Source organism: Bos javanicus, chromosome 17 (genome assembly GCF_032452875.1).
Source record: "Bos javanicus breed banteng chromosome 17, ARS-OSU_banteng_1.0, whole genome shotgun sequence".
NCBI lineage: Eukaryota > Metazoa > Chordata > Mammalia > Artiodactyla > Bovidae > Bos > Bos javanicus.
The window spans coordinates 3,436,283-3,454,934 of record NC_083884.1 but is presented as its reverse complement, the minus strand read 5'-3'; the positions used below and the strand labels follow the sequence as shown (position 1 = coordinate 3,454,934).

The 18,652-nt window shown below is 39.0% G+C and overlaps 1 protein-coding gene across 1 annotated transcript; it reads right to left on the bottom strand.

Annotated features, from left to right (window-relative positions):
- Positions 1 to 209: 209 nt before the first annotated feature.
- FGA (fibrinogen alpha chain) lies at positions 210 to 9,669 on the bottom strand. The gene is made up of 6 exons (XM_061383914.1): positions 9,523 to 9,669; positions 7,199 to 7,333; positions 6,209 to 6,392; positions 5,028 to 5,173; positions 3,128 to 4,451; positions 210 to 2,387 (listed from the first exon to the last, which is right to left on the bottom strand). Exons 1-6 carry the CDS (start codon positions 9,652 to 9,654, stop codon positions 1,678 to 1,680), a joined length of 2,631 nt encoding a protein of 876 aa, XP_061239898.1. The 5' UTR covers positions 9,655 to 9,669; the 3' UTR covers positions 210 to 1,677.
- Between the last annotated feature and the right edge of the window lie 8,983 nt (positions 9,670 to 18,652).

Genomic DNA, 18,652 nt, shown 5'->3' with positions numbered 1-18,652 from the left:
GTGTTTGGACTACTTGTAAATATTTAAAAGATTTTAAATGCTTTTTTCCATGTACTTTCTGAAAGAAATTGATTAGACTCTAGGGAGAAATTTTAATGTGCATTAAGTTCTTCATCTTGAGAAATTTGTATGCAGGTCAGGAAGCAACAGTTAGAACTGGACATGGAACAACAGACTGGTTCCAAATAGGAAAAGGAGTCCGTCAAGGCTGATTATTGTCACCCTGTTTATTTAACTTATATGCAGAGTATATCATGAGAAACGCTGGACTGGAAGAAACACAAGCTGGAATCAAGATTGCTGGGAGAAATATCAATAACCTCAGATATACAGATGACACCACCCTTATGGCAGAAAGTGAAGAGGAACTAAAAAGCCTCTTGTTGAAGGTGAAAGTGGAGAGTGAAAAAGTTGGCTTAAAGCTCAACATTCAGAAAACAAAGATCATGGCATCCGGTTCCATCCCTTCATGGGAAATAGATGGGGAAACAGTGGAAACAGTGTCAGACTTTATTTTTCTGGGCTCCAAAATCACTGCAGATGGTTACTGCAGCCATGAAATTAAAAGACGCTTACTCCTTGGAAGGAAAGTTATGACCAACCTAGATAGCATATTCAAAAGCAGAGACATTACTTTGCCAACAAAGGTTCGTCTAGTCAAGGCTATGGTTTTTCCTGTGGTCATGTATTGAGGTGAGAGTTGGACTGTGAAGAAGGCTGGGGGCTGAAGAATTGATGCTTTAGAACTGTGGTGTTGGAGAAGACTCTTGAGAGTCCCTTGGACTGCAAGGAGATCCAACCAGTCCATTCTGAAGGAGATCAGCCCTGGAATTTCTTTGGAAGGAATGATGCTAAAGCTGAAACTCCAGTACTTTGGCTACCTCATGCGAAGAGTTGACTCACTGGAAAAGACTGATGCTGGGAGGGATTGGGGGCAGGAGCAGAAGGGGACAACAGAGGATGAGATGGCTGGATGGCATCACTGACTCGATGGACGTGAGTCTGAGTGAACTCTGGGAGTTTGTGATGGACAGGGAGCCCTGGCGTGCTGAGATTCATGGGGTCACAAAGAGTCGGACACGACTGAGGGACTGATCTGATCTGAAGGTCTTCATTGGAGGTCTTAAAAAGTAGATAGGTTTCTATTTCTATTAGGAAAGAGTGCTCCTTCGGCCTTGCTGGATTTGCTTGCCAACAGAGGAGATTAATGTTCATAGTAACTTGTAAATTCCTAAACAAAGGCCAGCCATTGTTCAGTTCAGTGATTTGCAACTTAAGATATTGGTTTAAAACGATTCAAGTAGAATAGATGAAACTACTTTTTGCTTTACAATGACCCTATGACTTTGGGTGGTATGAAATGGAGACATTCTCAAAACTACACCCTTAAGTGTTGCAGAGAGGACCTTCCATCTCACTTCCTCTTACTGATGTACTGTGTGTCCCTTGGTGCATTTTAATACAAATTTTAAAGCCCACAGAACTATTTTAAAGATTAAAAACTCATATAACTTTATTTTATAAACACTACTATGTCTCAGTTACATTTAGCTACAGTACAAAGAATAATAAAATAGCACCTGAGAATTTTTAGTAGGCTGTAAAGAATCTCCTTTCTCTTCCTTAATTTTTTCTCTTCTTCACTAAATAGAGTCCACTCACTTCCACTCCTTCAGCCTATTGTGTCACAAGGGGCCGGATTTTCATACGAACAGCCCTGAGAGAATAATCTGCACCTCTGAAGGGGACCCAGACCACACCATTCTCAATCTCATAGGGACTGTTGTCCCTGGGGTCATAGGAGCCACCAGGATAGTAGATGCCATTGAGATTGGCTGCCTGGCAGTTGTTGTACCACCAGCCTCCTCCGTAGACTTCAGCACAGTTGTCTTCCCACTTGTCTGCATCCCTGTCGAAGGTGCTGAACCGCATGCCAGTGTGAGAAGTGTACTCTGTCCCTTCCTCCACAGAACCCTCAATCAGAGCATCACCTGCTGTGCCCTTGTAAGAGGAGACCTCAAGGGCATAGTCCTCTGCCTCAGAGCCTACCCTCAAATGATATTCTGCATAAGCCCCTTTCCCAGCCCAGTCTTCTAATTCAACCCTAAGGATGGAGCCCCTCAGGGTTAGTAAGTGGAGGTATTCATTGCCTAGCCAGAATTCTCCTTCTCCCTTGTCATTTAGGCTGCCGAAACCTCTCTTGTAGTCTTGCCAGGTTCGGTTAAAATTCAGTGATCCATCCATTCTTTGCTGGATCAAAAGCCATCCTCCCAAACCGGTCTCTTGATCGCAATAAACAGAAAAAATTTTACTGGATGCTGGTAGCTTGATACTGAAAATGCCACTTTGGGCACCTGAAGGACGTGTTTGGAGGACATCATAACAGTCTAAAAAAAAAAAATTAAGCTGGTTGGAAGAAATTTCTCTCATTTAACTTTACAAAGTTAAATGGCCTAGATTAAATGAAAGTAACTGGCTTCCTTTCCCTCCCTTCCTTCCATTCTTCCTTCTCTTTAAAGAGAAAGGATGTGCTTACACAGGGATGGAACTTATGCAAGTCAATAGCATTTATATGTACAAATTGCAAGGGGGCTTTTTCTCAATGAATTTGTAATTTCACTTCCACATACTGATTAATGACAAGTAATCAGCAAAGATATCTTTAGCATTTAGTACTAATATCACTTATTTTTAACCTGACCTCAATGTCACCCGAGCCATACACTAAAAATATGACTAATATGTTAGTGACAATTTCCAACAGCACACATTCTGAGTGGTAAAAGAATTTGAATAAACAAATTTAAAAATTGAGTGCCAGAAGGATTAATTCATTCATTCATATAACATGTATTTATTGAATGCTGACTCCACACTGCTAGGCGTTTGGGAATACAGAAATGAACATGATAGACAAAGTCCCTGCCCCCATGGAACTTACAGTCTAGCACGCGTGCGCACACACATATATACACACACATACACACAAACAAAACCATGTAATTTCAATTAAGCAGGATAGAGGACTAAGGAAGAAGTAAAAGGTGCTATGGGAGACACGTTGCAGGAGTAATGAACTTAGTCTAGGGGGTCAGGGAAGGCTCCCCCAAAGGAGAAGTGTGGATACCTCTGGCAGGACGAGCTTTAGTATGGCCTTTCTGGGTGCCGTGTGCTCCTTTAAAGCCAAGATCCTCTAGGCTTTCGGCCTCATCTTCCATTTTAAAGTGCTTGCTTTCAATCGCGGAGCCACCTCTGGTGACAGTTGTGCTGCTGCTTACAAACTGTTTGCTGTGACTTGAAGTTTTACTACTGGAAGAGCCCGATTCCCCTAAGGCTGCAAATTCGGGTGCTAAGCCTATCCTACCATCAAACTCGTGTGAACTACGGGTGAAGAAATCATCCTTGTCTCTATGAAAGAAATCATCTAGGTTACCCCTCGAAGGCAAAGTATGGTGCCAGTCGAAGTCCGCGTCACCGCAGTCAGAACCATCTTCAGACTTTACCACTTCTTTGGTCGTTTCTGTGCGACCGTCGGCATTTGTAACTGTCTTTGTAATGACTTTAGAGCATGAACGACGAGTGGTAGTTGTGTGACCAGAGGTGACCTTCTCATTATCAATCAGAAGCTCTTTATCTCCTTTAGTAGTGACAAGTTTACCTGTGTGGAACTCTTGCTTTGTCCCTGAACTTACACTTCCTTCCTCTCTAAAGGTGCCCCAGTCTGGACTGGAAGGCCTAATGTTCCCATGACCTGAGCTATCTGGCCTAAAACTTGAAGATCCAGAGCTTCCAGTATTCCAAGTGCCAGCACTTCCGGGCTCGGGGCGGCCGGGGTTCCAGGTGCCAGCACTTCCGGGCTCGGGGCGGCCGGGGTTCCAGGTGCCAGCACTTCCGGGCTCGGGGCGGCCGGGGTTCCAGGTGCCAGCACTTCCGGGCTCGGGGCGGCCGGGGTTCCAGGTGCCAGCACTTCCGGGCTCGGGGCGGCCGGGGTTCCAGGTGCCAGCACTTCCGGGCTCAGGGCGGCCGGGGTTCCAAGTGCCACTACTTCCAGGTCCATAGCTCCCAGGGTTCACATTTCCAATACTACTGGTTCCAGGCTTTCTGGGACTTCCTGGTGCTAATCCTGTTCCTTGAGATACAGAGTCTCCTCTGGCATGTCCATCGCCACCGAAAGTTTCCAACACCATTTTCGTCTGCTGCATTTCCAGCAGTGCCTTCCATTCTAGAGGGGCCTCTTGGAGCTGGCTCTTGAACTCTCTGGGAACAGGGCCTGTAATTGTACTCATTTTTATCAATGGTAAGTATTGAATGTCTCTAGAGGGAAGTAGGTTTATGGCAATAACCTGTTCAAGTTGCTTCTGCTGATTTTTATAGTCCTCCAGATCTACCTTATGTTCTAAAGCTCTACTGCATGACCCTTTGCAAGATCGGATCTTAATATCAATGTCCACCTAGAGAGAGGGGGGAAAGATAAAGAAAAAAGGTAGCTGTAAATGAACTGTCTGTTGAGTTCTTAGTAATTAACTTACTTTTTGGAAACTGGTTTCACTTGTTTGACTTGGAGACCTACCAACCATCCTCAGTGGAAGAGACCTTGGGTATTGTAAGGCTGGCCAGGATAAACAATAGGAGCTATCTGGATTTATCTTAGAATAGATCAAGAGGAAAGTGCTATTCCCTCCAAAGGAAACATTAATGATGTGATCCTCTGTGAGACTGAAGCTGAAGACTCAGAGACACAGTGGTGTCAGGGAGAAGCAGGGCTTGAAATAAGACAAGCAAAGACTGAATATTTGCTTTTGAAATTACCATTTTACATGCTCTTGGAAATTTTACTTAATAGCACTGAGCTTGTTTTTTCATCTGTAGAGTGGATCCGTAATACCTACTTTGGTAGATAATAGCTATAACGCATTGCTCTACGTCAAGTAGGCATTTAGGTAGGCATTTAATGAATGACTATTGTCTTCCTTTCCTTGCTACTCAAAAATAAGGAAATCTGAAGTCAGAGCCACATCGTTACTCACCTCCAATCGTTTCATATCTACCAGTTGATCCCTGACATTTTTCTGCAGAATGTTGATATGTTGTACTTGTTCTATGACTTTGCGCCTCAGGATCTCAATTCTGCTTCTCAGATCTTCTGATATTTGTTTAAATGTATTATCATTGTCTGAAATGGAAAATATGGATACTGAAGTAGCTGCTGAGTGATTTGCTTGTGTTAGTCAGAAAAAGAAGGCAGTTTGCTTATGGATATTCCCCATTTTACTTCTATAATAGTTTCTACTCTAAACATTTAATTTGTGATTTTCAAATCTATTAGGTGTTTGATATTTGGAAAATATCCTGCAGTCATCCATGAAAATTAAGGTGCATTCTTCAAATAAATCTCTGAAAATTTAAAGGTATAATTGAGATAAAATAATGTTTAATCACATTCCAATTATTTCATTACATCCTTAATCAAGGAACTTGAATATATTCTTGGATTTTCTTACTGAAAAGGTTTTCTTCCCAGCTATAGGTTTGAAATTGTTTGTAAACTTTCTTTTTTTATAAGTCAGCAGGATCATTCATTTGCCAGTTGCTCTTGCACCATAAAATTAATTAATTGAGTCTCCCAATGATATAAAGAGTGAAGGCAAGTTTTCATGAGCTGGAGTCTCTTACTAAACTTGCTGCCCATGCCCAGAGCAAGTCTGAAGTTTCCTGGTCCTAATGAGACTTAGTGCTAGGCCTGGGAGAAAGAGACAACATGACTCCATATTTTTTAAAAAGCAAAACACTTTCTAAGAAGCTCGGTGGAGTCTGAATTGCACTCCCAGCCCCACCACCTGAGCGCTTTGTGCCTTTGGGCAAGTCCCTTGACCTCTCAGTACCTTCCTTTGTAAGGCAGAAACAGAAACATCTACTCAAAATGTTGGGCTCATCTTATTTGCAGAATATACTCTTAAAAAAGAACACACTTAGATTCTAGTCTTCAGTCCAAAATTCTGACTTTGTGACCTAAAATAATGCTAAGCTACCTTGTTTTACATGATAAAAATGACTAAAACAAGGCCCCTCCTTAAAATTCAGGGATATCATAAAGATACGTGTTTCTACTTAAAGTACCCTGGAATAAAATCACAGTTGCTACAACAAGACATCTTATCTATTTCTGATTTTTGTTGTTTTTATTGTGTGCACTAACTGTAATACTTACTGTTAGCTTTGGCAAAATCCCCTCTCATTAGTTCCACTATGTTCTTGGTCAATGTATTAGAGTCCTTACTGTTCTTCTGATAATTAAATAGTGAATCTCTTAGTTTATTTATTCTGCTTGTAAAATCTTGATCGACTTCATCAATCAACCCTTTCATCCTGCAGCCAGAAGGGCATTTTGTATTCTGGAAACGAGGAGGAAAAATTAAGAGTCTATCTCTCAGAAATGGACTTCTGGGTGCTGAGGGGTGGGGGAGGGTGGAGGAGGGATGGATTAGGAGTCTAGGATTAGCAGATGTAAATTAGTATATGCAAGATGCATAAACAGCAAAGTCCTACTGTATAGCACTAGGGACTATAGTCAATATCCCGTGAGAAATCATAATGGAAAAGGGTGTGACAAAGAATACACATATGTATTACTAAGTCACTTTGCTATATAGTAGAAATTAAAATAATATTGTAGATCAACTACACTTCAGTAAATTAAAAAAAATTAATGAAATAGTCTGTCTTTCAGAGCCAGTAAAATTTTGCAGGTTTCTGTGAGCCCCCACTGTTCTCTTCTTCAGTCTCTTCACATCATTTCTTGACCTAAAAGTACTTTAAGAGGGCTAGTCGGAAATCCTAAAGAAATTCTGGAATGAGGGTCCGCTTAACCATAAATTAGGACCCATGAAATCTGGAGGCCCTAATACTCAGGTTCGTAGTACTTGTCTGAACATGCAGCTATAATCCAATCTGTTAATCCCACCGATGCCCCAGAGTCTGGGAGGTGATTTAAGCAGTGCTCTCAGGACTAGGTTCTTTTCTACTTGTCTTCTTTTATTTGCAATGTAGGTTAATTAGGTTATTTCCTACTGGACAAGTTTTCAGTGACCTGAAGTGGCAGCTTGCATGCACTGCCAGCAGGTCAGGAAGGACTGTCCTGATTCAATCTGTGTGCCCAGGAAAGGACTCTCCTGCCCCGGTCCCCATGCCCATGGCTTACCCAGTCTTCATCAGAGCAGAAGGGCCAGCCTGTCTCTTTGCAGGCAGATTGCTGTCTTTCCACAAGTCTTGGGCCACGCACCCCTCCTCCTTCAGTTAAAAAGTCACCATTGGGAGGATCACTACCATCTTCTGTCTTTAACGATTTATAAACACACACGAAAGAGAGAGGTGATCTTTAAGCAGATAAAGAGGAGACACTGGCATGCCTATAAATCCTGAGCAAGGGATCCAAGGGGCTCTATAAGCTTCAGTTTTCTTATCTTTTGGATGAAAATCCTTAAGGCCCATTTTGTGGAGTTGTGAGGTTAAAGGAGATTAGTGTATAAACCTTAACTGTGTTTGACACTAATCAAACCTTTAGTAAATGTTAGGAGTTTTAAAGGATCTGTTGTAAAAGAAAAATTATTTGAATCAACAAACAGTTAAAATTTACTTTTACATTTTCATTCATACCTGGAGATAGAAAAATAATGGAGAAACCCAAGAGTTCTCTCTCCTCTAACTCCTGTTTTAGTAGGAAAAAACCTATACTTCAGGTCTGTGTCTCCTTCAAATATCTACAACGACCTTATGGGTCCAAAATTTAAACAAGCATATACTGAGGACACACATGTGGCCAATTCATACTCAGAAATGCTTTTAGGGTTACTCACATAATAATTTCTTTTATTTGAAATGAAAAGTATACTGAAAGAAAAAAAAGGTCCAAGACTGTCAACTTTTTTTGAACATCTTATAGTTAGAAATAAAAATTAAAAAAAAATTCTGTTGGTATCAATGAGTGAAATAGGATATAAAAATATTCTTCCAACAAAATGGTATAACTTAATACATCAATGTTGATTTTATGTTTTAACTATTTTTATTTTGTACCACCAACTTGCAGGGAGTTTTGTGATCTCAGTAGTTTATTTTTGTTATAACTTTATTTATTTATTTTCTCTGTGCTGGCTTTTCTCTAGTTTTGGGAATGCTCTCCACTTACGGTGTGTGTGGCCGTGGGTTCTCCTGTTGTGGAGCACAGGCTCTAGGGCTTTCGGGCTGCACTAGTTGCGGTTCCCAGGCTCTAGAGCACAGGCTCAGTAGCTCTGGAGCATGGGCTTAGTTGCTCTGTGGCGTGTGGGATCTTCGCAGACTAGGGACTGAACCTGCATTTCTTGCATCTCCTGCATTGGCAGGTGGATTCTTTACCACTGAGCCACTAGGGAAGCCCTCAGTAGTTTATTTTTATAATTAGTTAGTATTTTCTGTCTCATTAAAAAAACCCCGATAATAGTAATGTGAGCAATGTATAGTAATGTCAAGCAATCAAGAGCAATCTATTTAAAGGAAAAAGTACAATCTTTTTGTTTAAAAAATAAAATTATAAATTTAGACATACTTTGGAATAAAATGACAGGATAATAAAAACAGGTAAAAATTAAATATTTATGCCAATAGTGGAGAAATAAATGAAATGTATGCATTATGCAAAATATAACTTTAGCAAATGCTGTTAGTCTTATTTCCTATAAAAATGGTTATTTATTGCTTACTGTAAGGGAGAAAATTATGTTAGAAATATTCTTTAGTTTCTTCTACTCTGGTAGGGTTTATAAGCAGTAAAGAGAAAGAAAGAAACCAGGATAGTTCATAGCCTGGAAGTAACTGAATTTTTAGAACAGATTTATCGTGTTTTCATAAGATTAATGTGTTTCAAAAGTATTGTTGAATAAACTTTGTCTTCTTTTCTGTAAATCTCTGTAGTCAAACTTTAGGAATTATTGCAATATTTGTGATTATCTTAAAAGCATACAATTTCTTCCAAAAAGCATACTGGTTTATCAATTAATCTCTTCTGATTTTGCTGTGTAATTTGTTTTCAAAAATAGCTAATTTTCTTTTGTCTTAAACACAAAAACAAACTTTTAGAAAAGCTACGTTAAACCATTGCTCTGCATGTTATGGGCAAATAGAAATTAATAATTAGGTTAAAAATTCTTATGATAAGAATGTTCTGTTAGCTAGCAATCCCAAGTCTTTACAGCAACAAAGATAGCAAATATTTCTTCTCTTTAAAACAAACAAACAATATAAAACCAAGCTACAGGTGCAGAAGCTTCCCCTGTGAATTTATACACTTTGGTCCAGCTAAGTCTCTTTCTTAGGATCATATTCCCTGTATTCTTGAGATGTCAGTCCCATCTGGGAACTTCCCTCCCCAGGCTACAGTTTATAAAGCCAGCAGTGTGTGATGACATACACATAGCTGACTCAGACCTGCAAGCTCTTTGTAGAATGAACACCAGAAAGAAAGAGAAAAGGAAATAGAGAAGGCCATACCTTAATTGCACCCACCAAACTCAGGACCAGGCAGAGGTCCCTCACGGAAAACATCTCTGCCGTGGATAGGGCTGACTCAAGAGGAGCACCCAGCTGAAAGAAAGGAAGACTGCCTCCTCTTCCAGTCCGCATCCCATTTAAATCTGCAGGAGGTCTGATTAATCATTATCTTTGTCCCATTGAGAGAGTCAACATGCACCCTGCATCCCTCGCTCCTTCTGTAAGGTTGTTGTCCTAGAATTTCTTGCTCAATTCCCCAAGCTTGTTTGCTTCTGATAAGCTATTGCAAAGGTAGCCCAGTTCGTGGAAAATTCCATATTCCAGGAACACAGTGACTTTGGAAATGCAAGGCGGAACGTGGGAGGACCTACTCTTGGAGTACTTGAAAGAATACAGAGGTGGCAGAGATGGGCTAGCCATAGCCCACCAGGAGGCAGGGATTTGACAACTGAGATTTCAGTTTACATAGGAATGATGGTTGGTGGATCTGACTTTTGACTGACTGTGACGATGAACTGATCCTGAAGGGCTTCGATAAGCTTACTGTGAGCAGAGATGACTTCCCTCTCTCCAGAATGGTTAGGACAGGCAGCCCCTGAAGCCAAATATCCTAGATTCACAATCCCAGCTACACCATTTCCCAGCTCTGCTTTTGGACAAGTACTCTACTTCTTTATGCCTCAGATTCCTCTAGTGATAACTTGCCACACATTTTTATGAAGAATAAATAAGTTAATCTTTGTAAAGCCCTCAGATTGTCACATAGTAAGTACTCAGTAGTAAGTGTTAACAATTATTGGAAAATTTAAAATGCCATGAAAATATTATTTGTTTTCAGTTTCTGTAACTTTGGACCTGCTCATTTATTTCCCTGCTCTTTATCGAATTTTCTTTTCTAAGGAGTTGCCAGATTTAGCAAATAAAAAACTAGGATGCCCAGTTAAATTTGAATGTCAGATAAACAGCAAATATATTTTAGTGTATGTCCCATTCAATATTTGGACATAGACTAAAAATTTATTGTTGTTGTTTATTTGAAATATATATTTATCTGGGCATCCTATGATATGTCTGCCAATCCTACTTTGTCTCAAATGCTGCTTCCTATGTGAGGCCAATCCTGATTGTAGTATAATAACCAAAAATCATTGAGTGTTTACTACCTGCTGGACACTTTGTTGGACACTTTACATAGTACCTGATTTCATGTCTCCAATTGAAGTCAGCCTCTTATTTTTTCATACTGCCTTAGACCATGTACCACTCATAATATTTAGTACTACAGGAACATTATCCATCTCATCCATTAAATCATAAACTGGAGACCTGACATATTTTATTGATCTCTATATTCCCCAAAAGGTATGGGACTTCACTGAACAAGAAAGCATGAATGAACTCCACTGTTGTGAAACTGACTGCTGTCTCCTTGGGCTCTGCGGGTGTGTGAAGCCTGGTGTGAGTGTGTGAGAGCCCTGGTACAAGGCAGAGCCCTCCCACACCGCCTGCTCCATGGAAGGTTCTTTGTCCGACCAGGATCTCCGCTGATGTGGCTTTCTCGGGTTTCTAGAGGCAGCTGCAGAGCTCAGAGAGAGCCCTGGAGCCTTATCTGGATTCTGGAGGGCAATGCTTCCATGGAAAACTGGGTGACACTTGTCTACAGTGGTTGAACTAGCAAAATGCCAGGAATATATAGGACCCAAGACTGACTTCCTCGGATGTTTTCCTCTGCACAAAATGTCTTTCTTGGAGGTGAACATGGAATATGGGAAAAGTTCCCAGAGAGTAATCTGGTGAACTTCAGATGACTTGGTTGGACGGAATCTGATGGAAAGTAAGCTAAAAGAAACCAGTGTGGCTGAATGCCAGCACTCTGGTGCCATGTCCAGGCATTTCCAAGTAGCACCTGGGGCACCATCATTGCTATTCCATGGCTCTTTCAGGTATCTGCACGTCTCACTCCCTTGCTTCATCTAGGGCTCTGATCAGATAGCACCTCTTTGAAGAGGCCTCTTTTGACCACCCTACCTAAAGGGCAGCTACCCTCACATGCTTTTCTTTTAAGATGAGTGGGTTTTCACTCATTCTATTTGATCACTACTGGACAGTATAGATGGGAAAGTTGTTTATTTTTTGTCTCTTCCACACTACATTCCTGAAGCTGAGGCACACTGCCTACTACAATGCCAGGCGTAGAATAAGTACTATTAAATATAAATAGAAAGTTCCTGTGTTATCTCTCCAGTACCAGAGTTCCCTAAGCAAGCACTTCTGGGGGACTCTTCAGCCTGGCACTGCAAAAATGAACACCAGGCTAGGTTCTTTATCTCATGTGTGTGCTAAGTCGCTTTAGTCATATCTGACTCTTTGCAACCCTATGGACCCTACGCCAAGCTCCTCTGTCCATGGGATTCTTCAGGCAAGAATATTGGAATGGGTTGCTGTGCTCTCCCCCAGGGGATCTTCCCTACCCAGGGATCAAACCAGCATCTCTTATATTTCCTGCCTTGGCAGGTGGGTTCTTTATCAGTAGCACCACCTGGGAAGCCCTCTTTATCTCATAAACAAGCCTTGTTATCAGCCTTGGAGAAGCAGGTTTTGCTTAGACAGAAAGGCATGCAGGTGAATAGGCAATGAATAATACAAGGAATATGATTTTTTTATTGAGGTGTATATGATGTCCAATATTGTGTGTTTCAGGCATACAGCATATTGTTTCACAATTTTTAAAGATTATAGCCATTTACATTTATTATAAAATATTGGCTATATTCCTATGTTGTACAGTATATAGGAGTATAATTTTTTAAATCATATGACAATAAGGATATCTTTACAGGAGTAAAAATGGGGAAAAAATTGAGAATTTTCCAATTTCTTAAGCCAAAACCACTCTGTATTGCATTTCCCCAACAGATTACTATAGTCTATTTTCTTTAGCTCTAATGAGATAAATATTTCCTTCATTAATATAATTTTCCACAAATTATAAGTATCTAAATACAGAATTCACATATATGTTATGCCATCACACCTGGCAGGACTACAATAGTTCCTATTTGTATGATATATAATGTATGTAAAAAGAGTAGAAATTCTATAACTGTAATTATGTTTCACTTTTAAACTATATCCACACATTAAAATTTATATAGGAGGGTAAAATACATAGCCAGTCATCTATTTGTCCTTGTAGAAGCATAACTTTAAAATACAAATGAAGCAAAATAAAGCAACCCTCTGCTTTCTTTTGAATGGGGTATTTGTCCTTATTGGGGCTACATCCCAGAAAGGAGGCTATACCTTCCTTCACCAATTTATTTTAAATGTATTAAATTCTGAGATCAGTTCATTTATTCATTTGTTTGAGAATAATAAACATGTATTGTATATCTGCTATTTGTCTGTCCTGCACGCTATATTCTTGAGATAGAAAGGCAAATAATGTATAGTCATGTACATTCAGGTTGCTTGCAGTTGGGGAACAAATAGATACATGTGCAGCTAAGAAGTTAAACCATATAAAATTGCCATTTTTGTAGATCAGAATGATTAATGTCTCAATTTCAGTAGGTTTAATCTGATACAAAACAATGGAAAAAATCCCATGAGGTAAGTTCAAAGTACTTTAGAACACAGAGATTGAAATAGTGTTTCTGCATTACTTTCTGTCATATGTTTTTTATAAAATATTCCTTAAAATATCAGATTTGATTCATGTCTAAAAATGAAAGATACCTCTTAAAAAATAGTAGTTACATCTTTTAGCATAAAAACTTGTATGAATGTGTATATTTATTAGTCTCCTAATAACAAGAACATAATGGTACTTTGACAGGAAATAATTTGTTAAAATAGTATTTAGTGCATAACTGGAAAGTAGCACAATTAATTTCTATATTTTGAAATGTTTGAATTACAAAAATACAAGAGACCCTGGCACTTAAACTACTCTTTTGGCACCTCTGGCTCAGGTTTTATTCTTTTTGTTTTTTGCCTCAGGTTTAGATAGCAGTGACTGATCTGTAAAGGATTTACTGGAAAACGTTGGCAAGGCTACTTAGCTTTGTGTATCTTATTTTCTCTCCTTGTTTTCCTGAATTCCAAGCAAAATTGCAAAAGCTTGTTTTTAACCAATCTGCTTAATGTGAAAGGTGAATAGATTAGTATGACGATCTATCTGAAAGTGACTAATGGGCTTTTTACTTTCAGAACTCATCAATACTCTGATTGCAGATGGTTTTCCTGAAAGTTACAGCTGTAGAAAGAAGATGAGAATTTCCTTAAATACACAGAAATGATTCTGAGCTACACTTATGAAAGTGAGGATGGAAAAAAAGAGTTCTTGATCATTCCTGATCCCATCACAGTGTGTTTCTCTTTAATCTCTTTATTCATGAAAGAAACCTACTTTGTTCTTTAAATTAAACTATCCCCAGATTAATAGCCATTTAATTGAATATTTTTTAGCATTTTTGGAACTAAATTTCATAATGTTCCAATCATAAAATAATCATTTTATTTTTTTGTCCTTATGCATGATTTTCATGGTCTTTTACTTAAGTACTTTTAATCAAGTTTCCACTAAGTCATTGTATGTGTGTGTGATATGTATGCTTGAGGAGTGTGTGAGAGAGAGAGAGAGGGAAAAGTGAGGTCCCTTAAATGTTGCCAGTGTTTCATTTCCTTTGGTTTTGAACCCAGGTTTCCTGAATTGCAAGCAGTCTCCTGCATTGCAGGTGGATGCTTTACCAACTAAGCCACCAGGGAAGCCCTTTTAACTATATTATCAACTAAATAATTCATTTTTCAAGATTAATCAATTTTACTTACAATGTGCTTAGCTAAATTTTGCTGGATATATCACTTTTTGTTGACTGTGTATTAAAGTATAAATGGTATTTTTGAAAAGTAAAACCATTATGCAGGTGAATAATCAAGTGATGTGTTAATATCAACAACATGAATTCATCTCAACATCATACAGCTTAAATTCATTTAATTTGGCACACTTCTCTGATGTCACTGTGGTTCTCCTATTAAATTTAGCAAACATGATCTATCAGTTGGTATTTATTTAATAGTCATGTATTGAGATCTGGGAAAAGAGTATCTGTAAGGTATTTGGACTTTCCATAGCAAGGAATTTATGAAAATTATGGTGTAATTTTATTATTTAGACTGATTTACTTCTCCGTGATTCTTCTTGAAACCTATTTTTAATGGACAATTTTATAGTAAAAAAAAAAAAAAAAGAAGAAGGCATTTGGGTAAAATTTTGTGTAAACAAAAGTCAACAAAAAAAAGTATGAAGCATTGAAACCCAAATTGACAAGTGTACCACGATGTATCTCTCTAAACAGTCAAGTTCATGAACAACAGGGAAAGACTAAGAAATGGTTACCAAAACTGACTAAGGAGATACGACAACTGAATGTAGTATATCCCAGATCAGACCCTGGAACAGAAAAAAGGGCATTAGTGTAAAAACTGATGAAATCTGAATAAAGCATGGAAGTTAGGTAAGAGTAACTACTAGGATTGGTTTCTTAAATTTTGACAAACGAGCTTTGGTGATATCAGATGTTTAATGTTAAAGGAACTGGGTGATACAGATAGGGACTCTCTGTAGTATCTTCTTTTCTGAAAATAAAAAATAATTTGGAAATTTAAAATTTATTAAAATATATGGGTCAAAAAATTAAAGTTTTAAAATTGTTTCCAAATTTAACCAACATTAGATTCAAATCTCATGCAACAATACCAGTCTTAACAGCACAAAGTAATTCAATTTTGTCTTTGTGTCTGGAGCAGTTTCATATATGATCTCATTTGACCCTTCCCATAGCTTTGTGGTATAAAAAGAGCAAATTAGGAAGGAGAACATTTCCAGTACAAGGTCACTTAAATGTTAGGTCATTTTTTTTTCTAAGTCACACTTTAACTAGTTATCCCTGGGGATTTGAAAGAGGTCACATTCATTGCAGAGTAGAATCTGCCCTACTCTGTTTATTTAAGAAGGGTCAACATTCAGATTTATTCAGGGAGGGTTCCCATCTACCTTGGCTTACTTCATGCTTTTAAGTTACCAGCAGAAGCAAACCTAGATAAGGACTTGGGAAATGGGACAGAGGGCCAAGAATACTGAATTTGGGATTTGGAAAAGACAGTTTTGAGCCAGTTGTAGACCTGATTAAATGTCATGATCTGAATTTATCTACTTGAGCTTTCAAATATTTCCCAGTGAAACTGAGATTAACAAGAACTTGAAATTTCACCATCCAGCCTTCCCCAAAGACTTTCAAACCTGCTACAGAGGCATGCTGTACAAGCCATCAGTCAACCATACTCTGAGTGCTCAAGATTAGCCATTTGGGCCAAAACTTGTGTTTACAAGGCTAATCATTATCTATCTTTAGTTCATTTTCCTTATTAAAGGAAAAATATTAATGCTCTTCTTGAAAGCAGATCATTATTGAAGAGTGGTTATGATTTAGGTACATGGGACCATTACTTGTCTGATAATTCCTGTGTCCCAATTTGTGAACACTGTCTCAAGAATAAGATCATCAAAATTATGTTCTTTGATCATAATGAAATGAACTTAGATATTAATTAAAAATACAGTTTTAAAAAGCACAAGCTTTGGGGCAAAATAATATTCACTTTGAAAGACTTGGAATTGAAAGGAGATTAAGGGAAGTTACCAAATACTCAGATTGTAGGTAGAGCTTAACAATGCTGAATGGAAAAAGTAGTAAGCACGATAAAGACCTTAGTAGTGCCTGTCAAATTGTTTGTGGTAAAGGACCAGCTTCATTAAATTTCTAATGAGTCACAGGCCTATTAGACCATAAAATGCAATAAAAATAATTATTAGTAAAACAAAGTGTAAAAAAGCAAGGATATACCAAATATAGGTCAATTTTTTTATTATTAGATTCCAAAGGCATATAATTACATTTGAATAAATATAATCATCACATACAAAATATAGGAAAAATGTTTCTACACTAATTCTTATTTTTTTTGCTTATCATAATGCTCACTTGTAACAAAAAATCGGGGGATCAGCATTCTAAGTCACACTGATTTACAGCGTGATGCCATTTATACAATTTAAAAATGCATAGCACAAAAGGATATGTACAAATAAAGAAACACATCAAGTCTGTTACAATGGTTGTTTATTATAAGGAGTAAAGAGAAGAAAAGGAGATTTGAATGAAAGAGACTCAATAAATCAGAGTGACCTGACACAGATGTGTGTGAATGGTGTGCTAGAAGTATGACTAATTCAACTTCGGGGTGCCCAGATGGTGCAGTGGTAAAGAATCTGCCTACCAATGAGGGTTCCATCCCTGGGTTGGGAAGATCCCCTGAAGGAGGAAATGGCAACCCACTCCAGTGTAGTTTTGCCTGGAAAAGTCCATGGACAAAGAAGCCTGGTGGGGTTGCAGTCCATGGCATCGCAGAGTCCAAACATGACTGAGCAACTGAGCACAACTCAATTTCTGCCTCTGGGACACACACACACACACACACACACACACTGAAAAGGTATATGAAATAGTCTTTCCCACACTCTAGGTCTCTTTATCCTTAGCTTATATTTTCCCAGATAATCACAATGGTGTGATCACTGACCTAGAGCCAGACATCCTGGAATGTGAAGTCAAGTGGGCCTTAGAAAGCATCACTAAAAACAAAGCTAGTGGAGGTGATGGAATTCCAATTGAGCTATTCCAAATCCTGAAAGATGATGCTGTGAAAGTGCTGCACTCAATATGTCAGCACATTTGGAAAACTCAGCAGTGGCCACAGGACTGGAAAAGGTCAGTTTTCATTCCAATCCCAAAGAAAGGCAATGCCAAAGAATGCTCAAAATACCACACAATTGCACTCATCTCACATGCTAGTAAAGTAATGCTCAAAATTCTCCAAGCCAGGCTTCAGCAATATGTGAACCGTGAACTTCCTGATGTTCAAGCTGGTTTCAGAAAAGGCAGAGGAACCAGAGATCAAATTGCCAACATCCGCTGGATCATGGAAAAAGCAAAAGAGTTCCAGAAAAGCATCTATTTCTGCTTTATTGACTATGCCAAAACCTTTGACTGTGTGGATCACAATAAACTGTGGAAAATTCTGAAAGAGATGGGAATACCAGACCACCTGATCTGCTTCTTGAGAAATTTGTATGCAGGTCAGGAAGCAACAGTTAGAACTGGACATGGAACAACAGACTGGTTCCAAATAGGAAAAGAAGTTCGTCAAGGCTGTATATTGTCACCCTGTTTATTTAACTTATATGCAGAGTACATCATGAGAAACGCTGGACTGGAAGAAACACAAGCTGGAATCAATATTGCCGGGAGAAATATCAATAACCTCAGATATGCAGATGACACCACCCTTATGGCAGAAAGTGAAGAGGAACTCAAAAGCTTCTTGATGAAAGTGAAAGTGGAGAGTGAAAAAGTTGGCTTAAAGCTCAACATTCAGAAAACGAAGATCATGGCATCCGGCCCCATCCCTTCATGGGAAATAGATGGGGAAACAGTGGAAACAGTGTCAGACTTTATTTTTCTGGGCTCCAAAATCACTGCAGATGGTTACTGCAGCCATGAAATTAAAAGACGCTTACTCCTTGGAAGGAAAGTTATGACCAACCTAGATAGCATATTCAAAAGCAGAGACATTACTTTGCCAACAAAGGTGCGTCTAGTCAAGGCTATGGTTTTTCCAGTGGTCATGTATGGATGTGAGAGTTGGACTGTGAAGAAAGTTGAGCACCGAAGAATTGATGCTTTTGAACTGTGGTGTTGGAGAAGATTCTTGAGAGTCCCTTGGACTGCAAGGAGATCCAACCAGTCCATCCTAAAGGAGACCAGTCCTGGGTGTTCATTGGAAGGACTGATGCTTGAAGCTGAAACTCCAATACTTTGGCCACATCATGCGAAGAGTTGACTCATTGGAAAAGACCCTGATGCTGGGAGGGATTGGGGGCAGGAGTAGAACGGGACGACAGAGGATGAGATGGCTGGATGGTATCACCGACTCGATGGACATGGGTTTGGGTTAACTCTGAGAGTTGGTGATGGACAGGGAGGCCTGGCATGCTGTGATTCAT

What these genes read in the sequence shown, in the direction of transcription:
- FGA (XM_061383914.1), bottom strand. Translation starts at nt 9,654, where the DNA reads ATGCGGACTGGAAGAGGAGGCAGTCTTCCTTTCTTTCAGCTGGGTGCT. An exon ending in GTTTGGTGGGTGCAATTAAG is followed by an intron (nt 7,334 to 9,522) that starts GTATGGCCTTCT and finishes AAATCGTTAAAG; the next exon opens with ACAGAAGATGGTAGTGATCC. An exon ending in GGATTTTGCCAAAGCTAACA is followed by an intron (nt 5,174 to 6,208) that starts GTAAGTATTACA and finishes TTTCCATTTCAG; the next exon opens with ACAATGATAATACATTTAAA.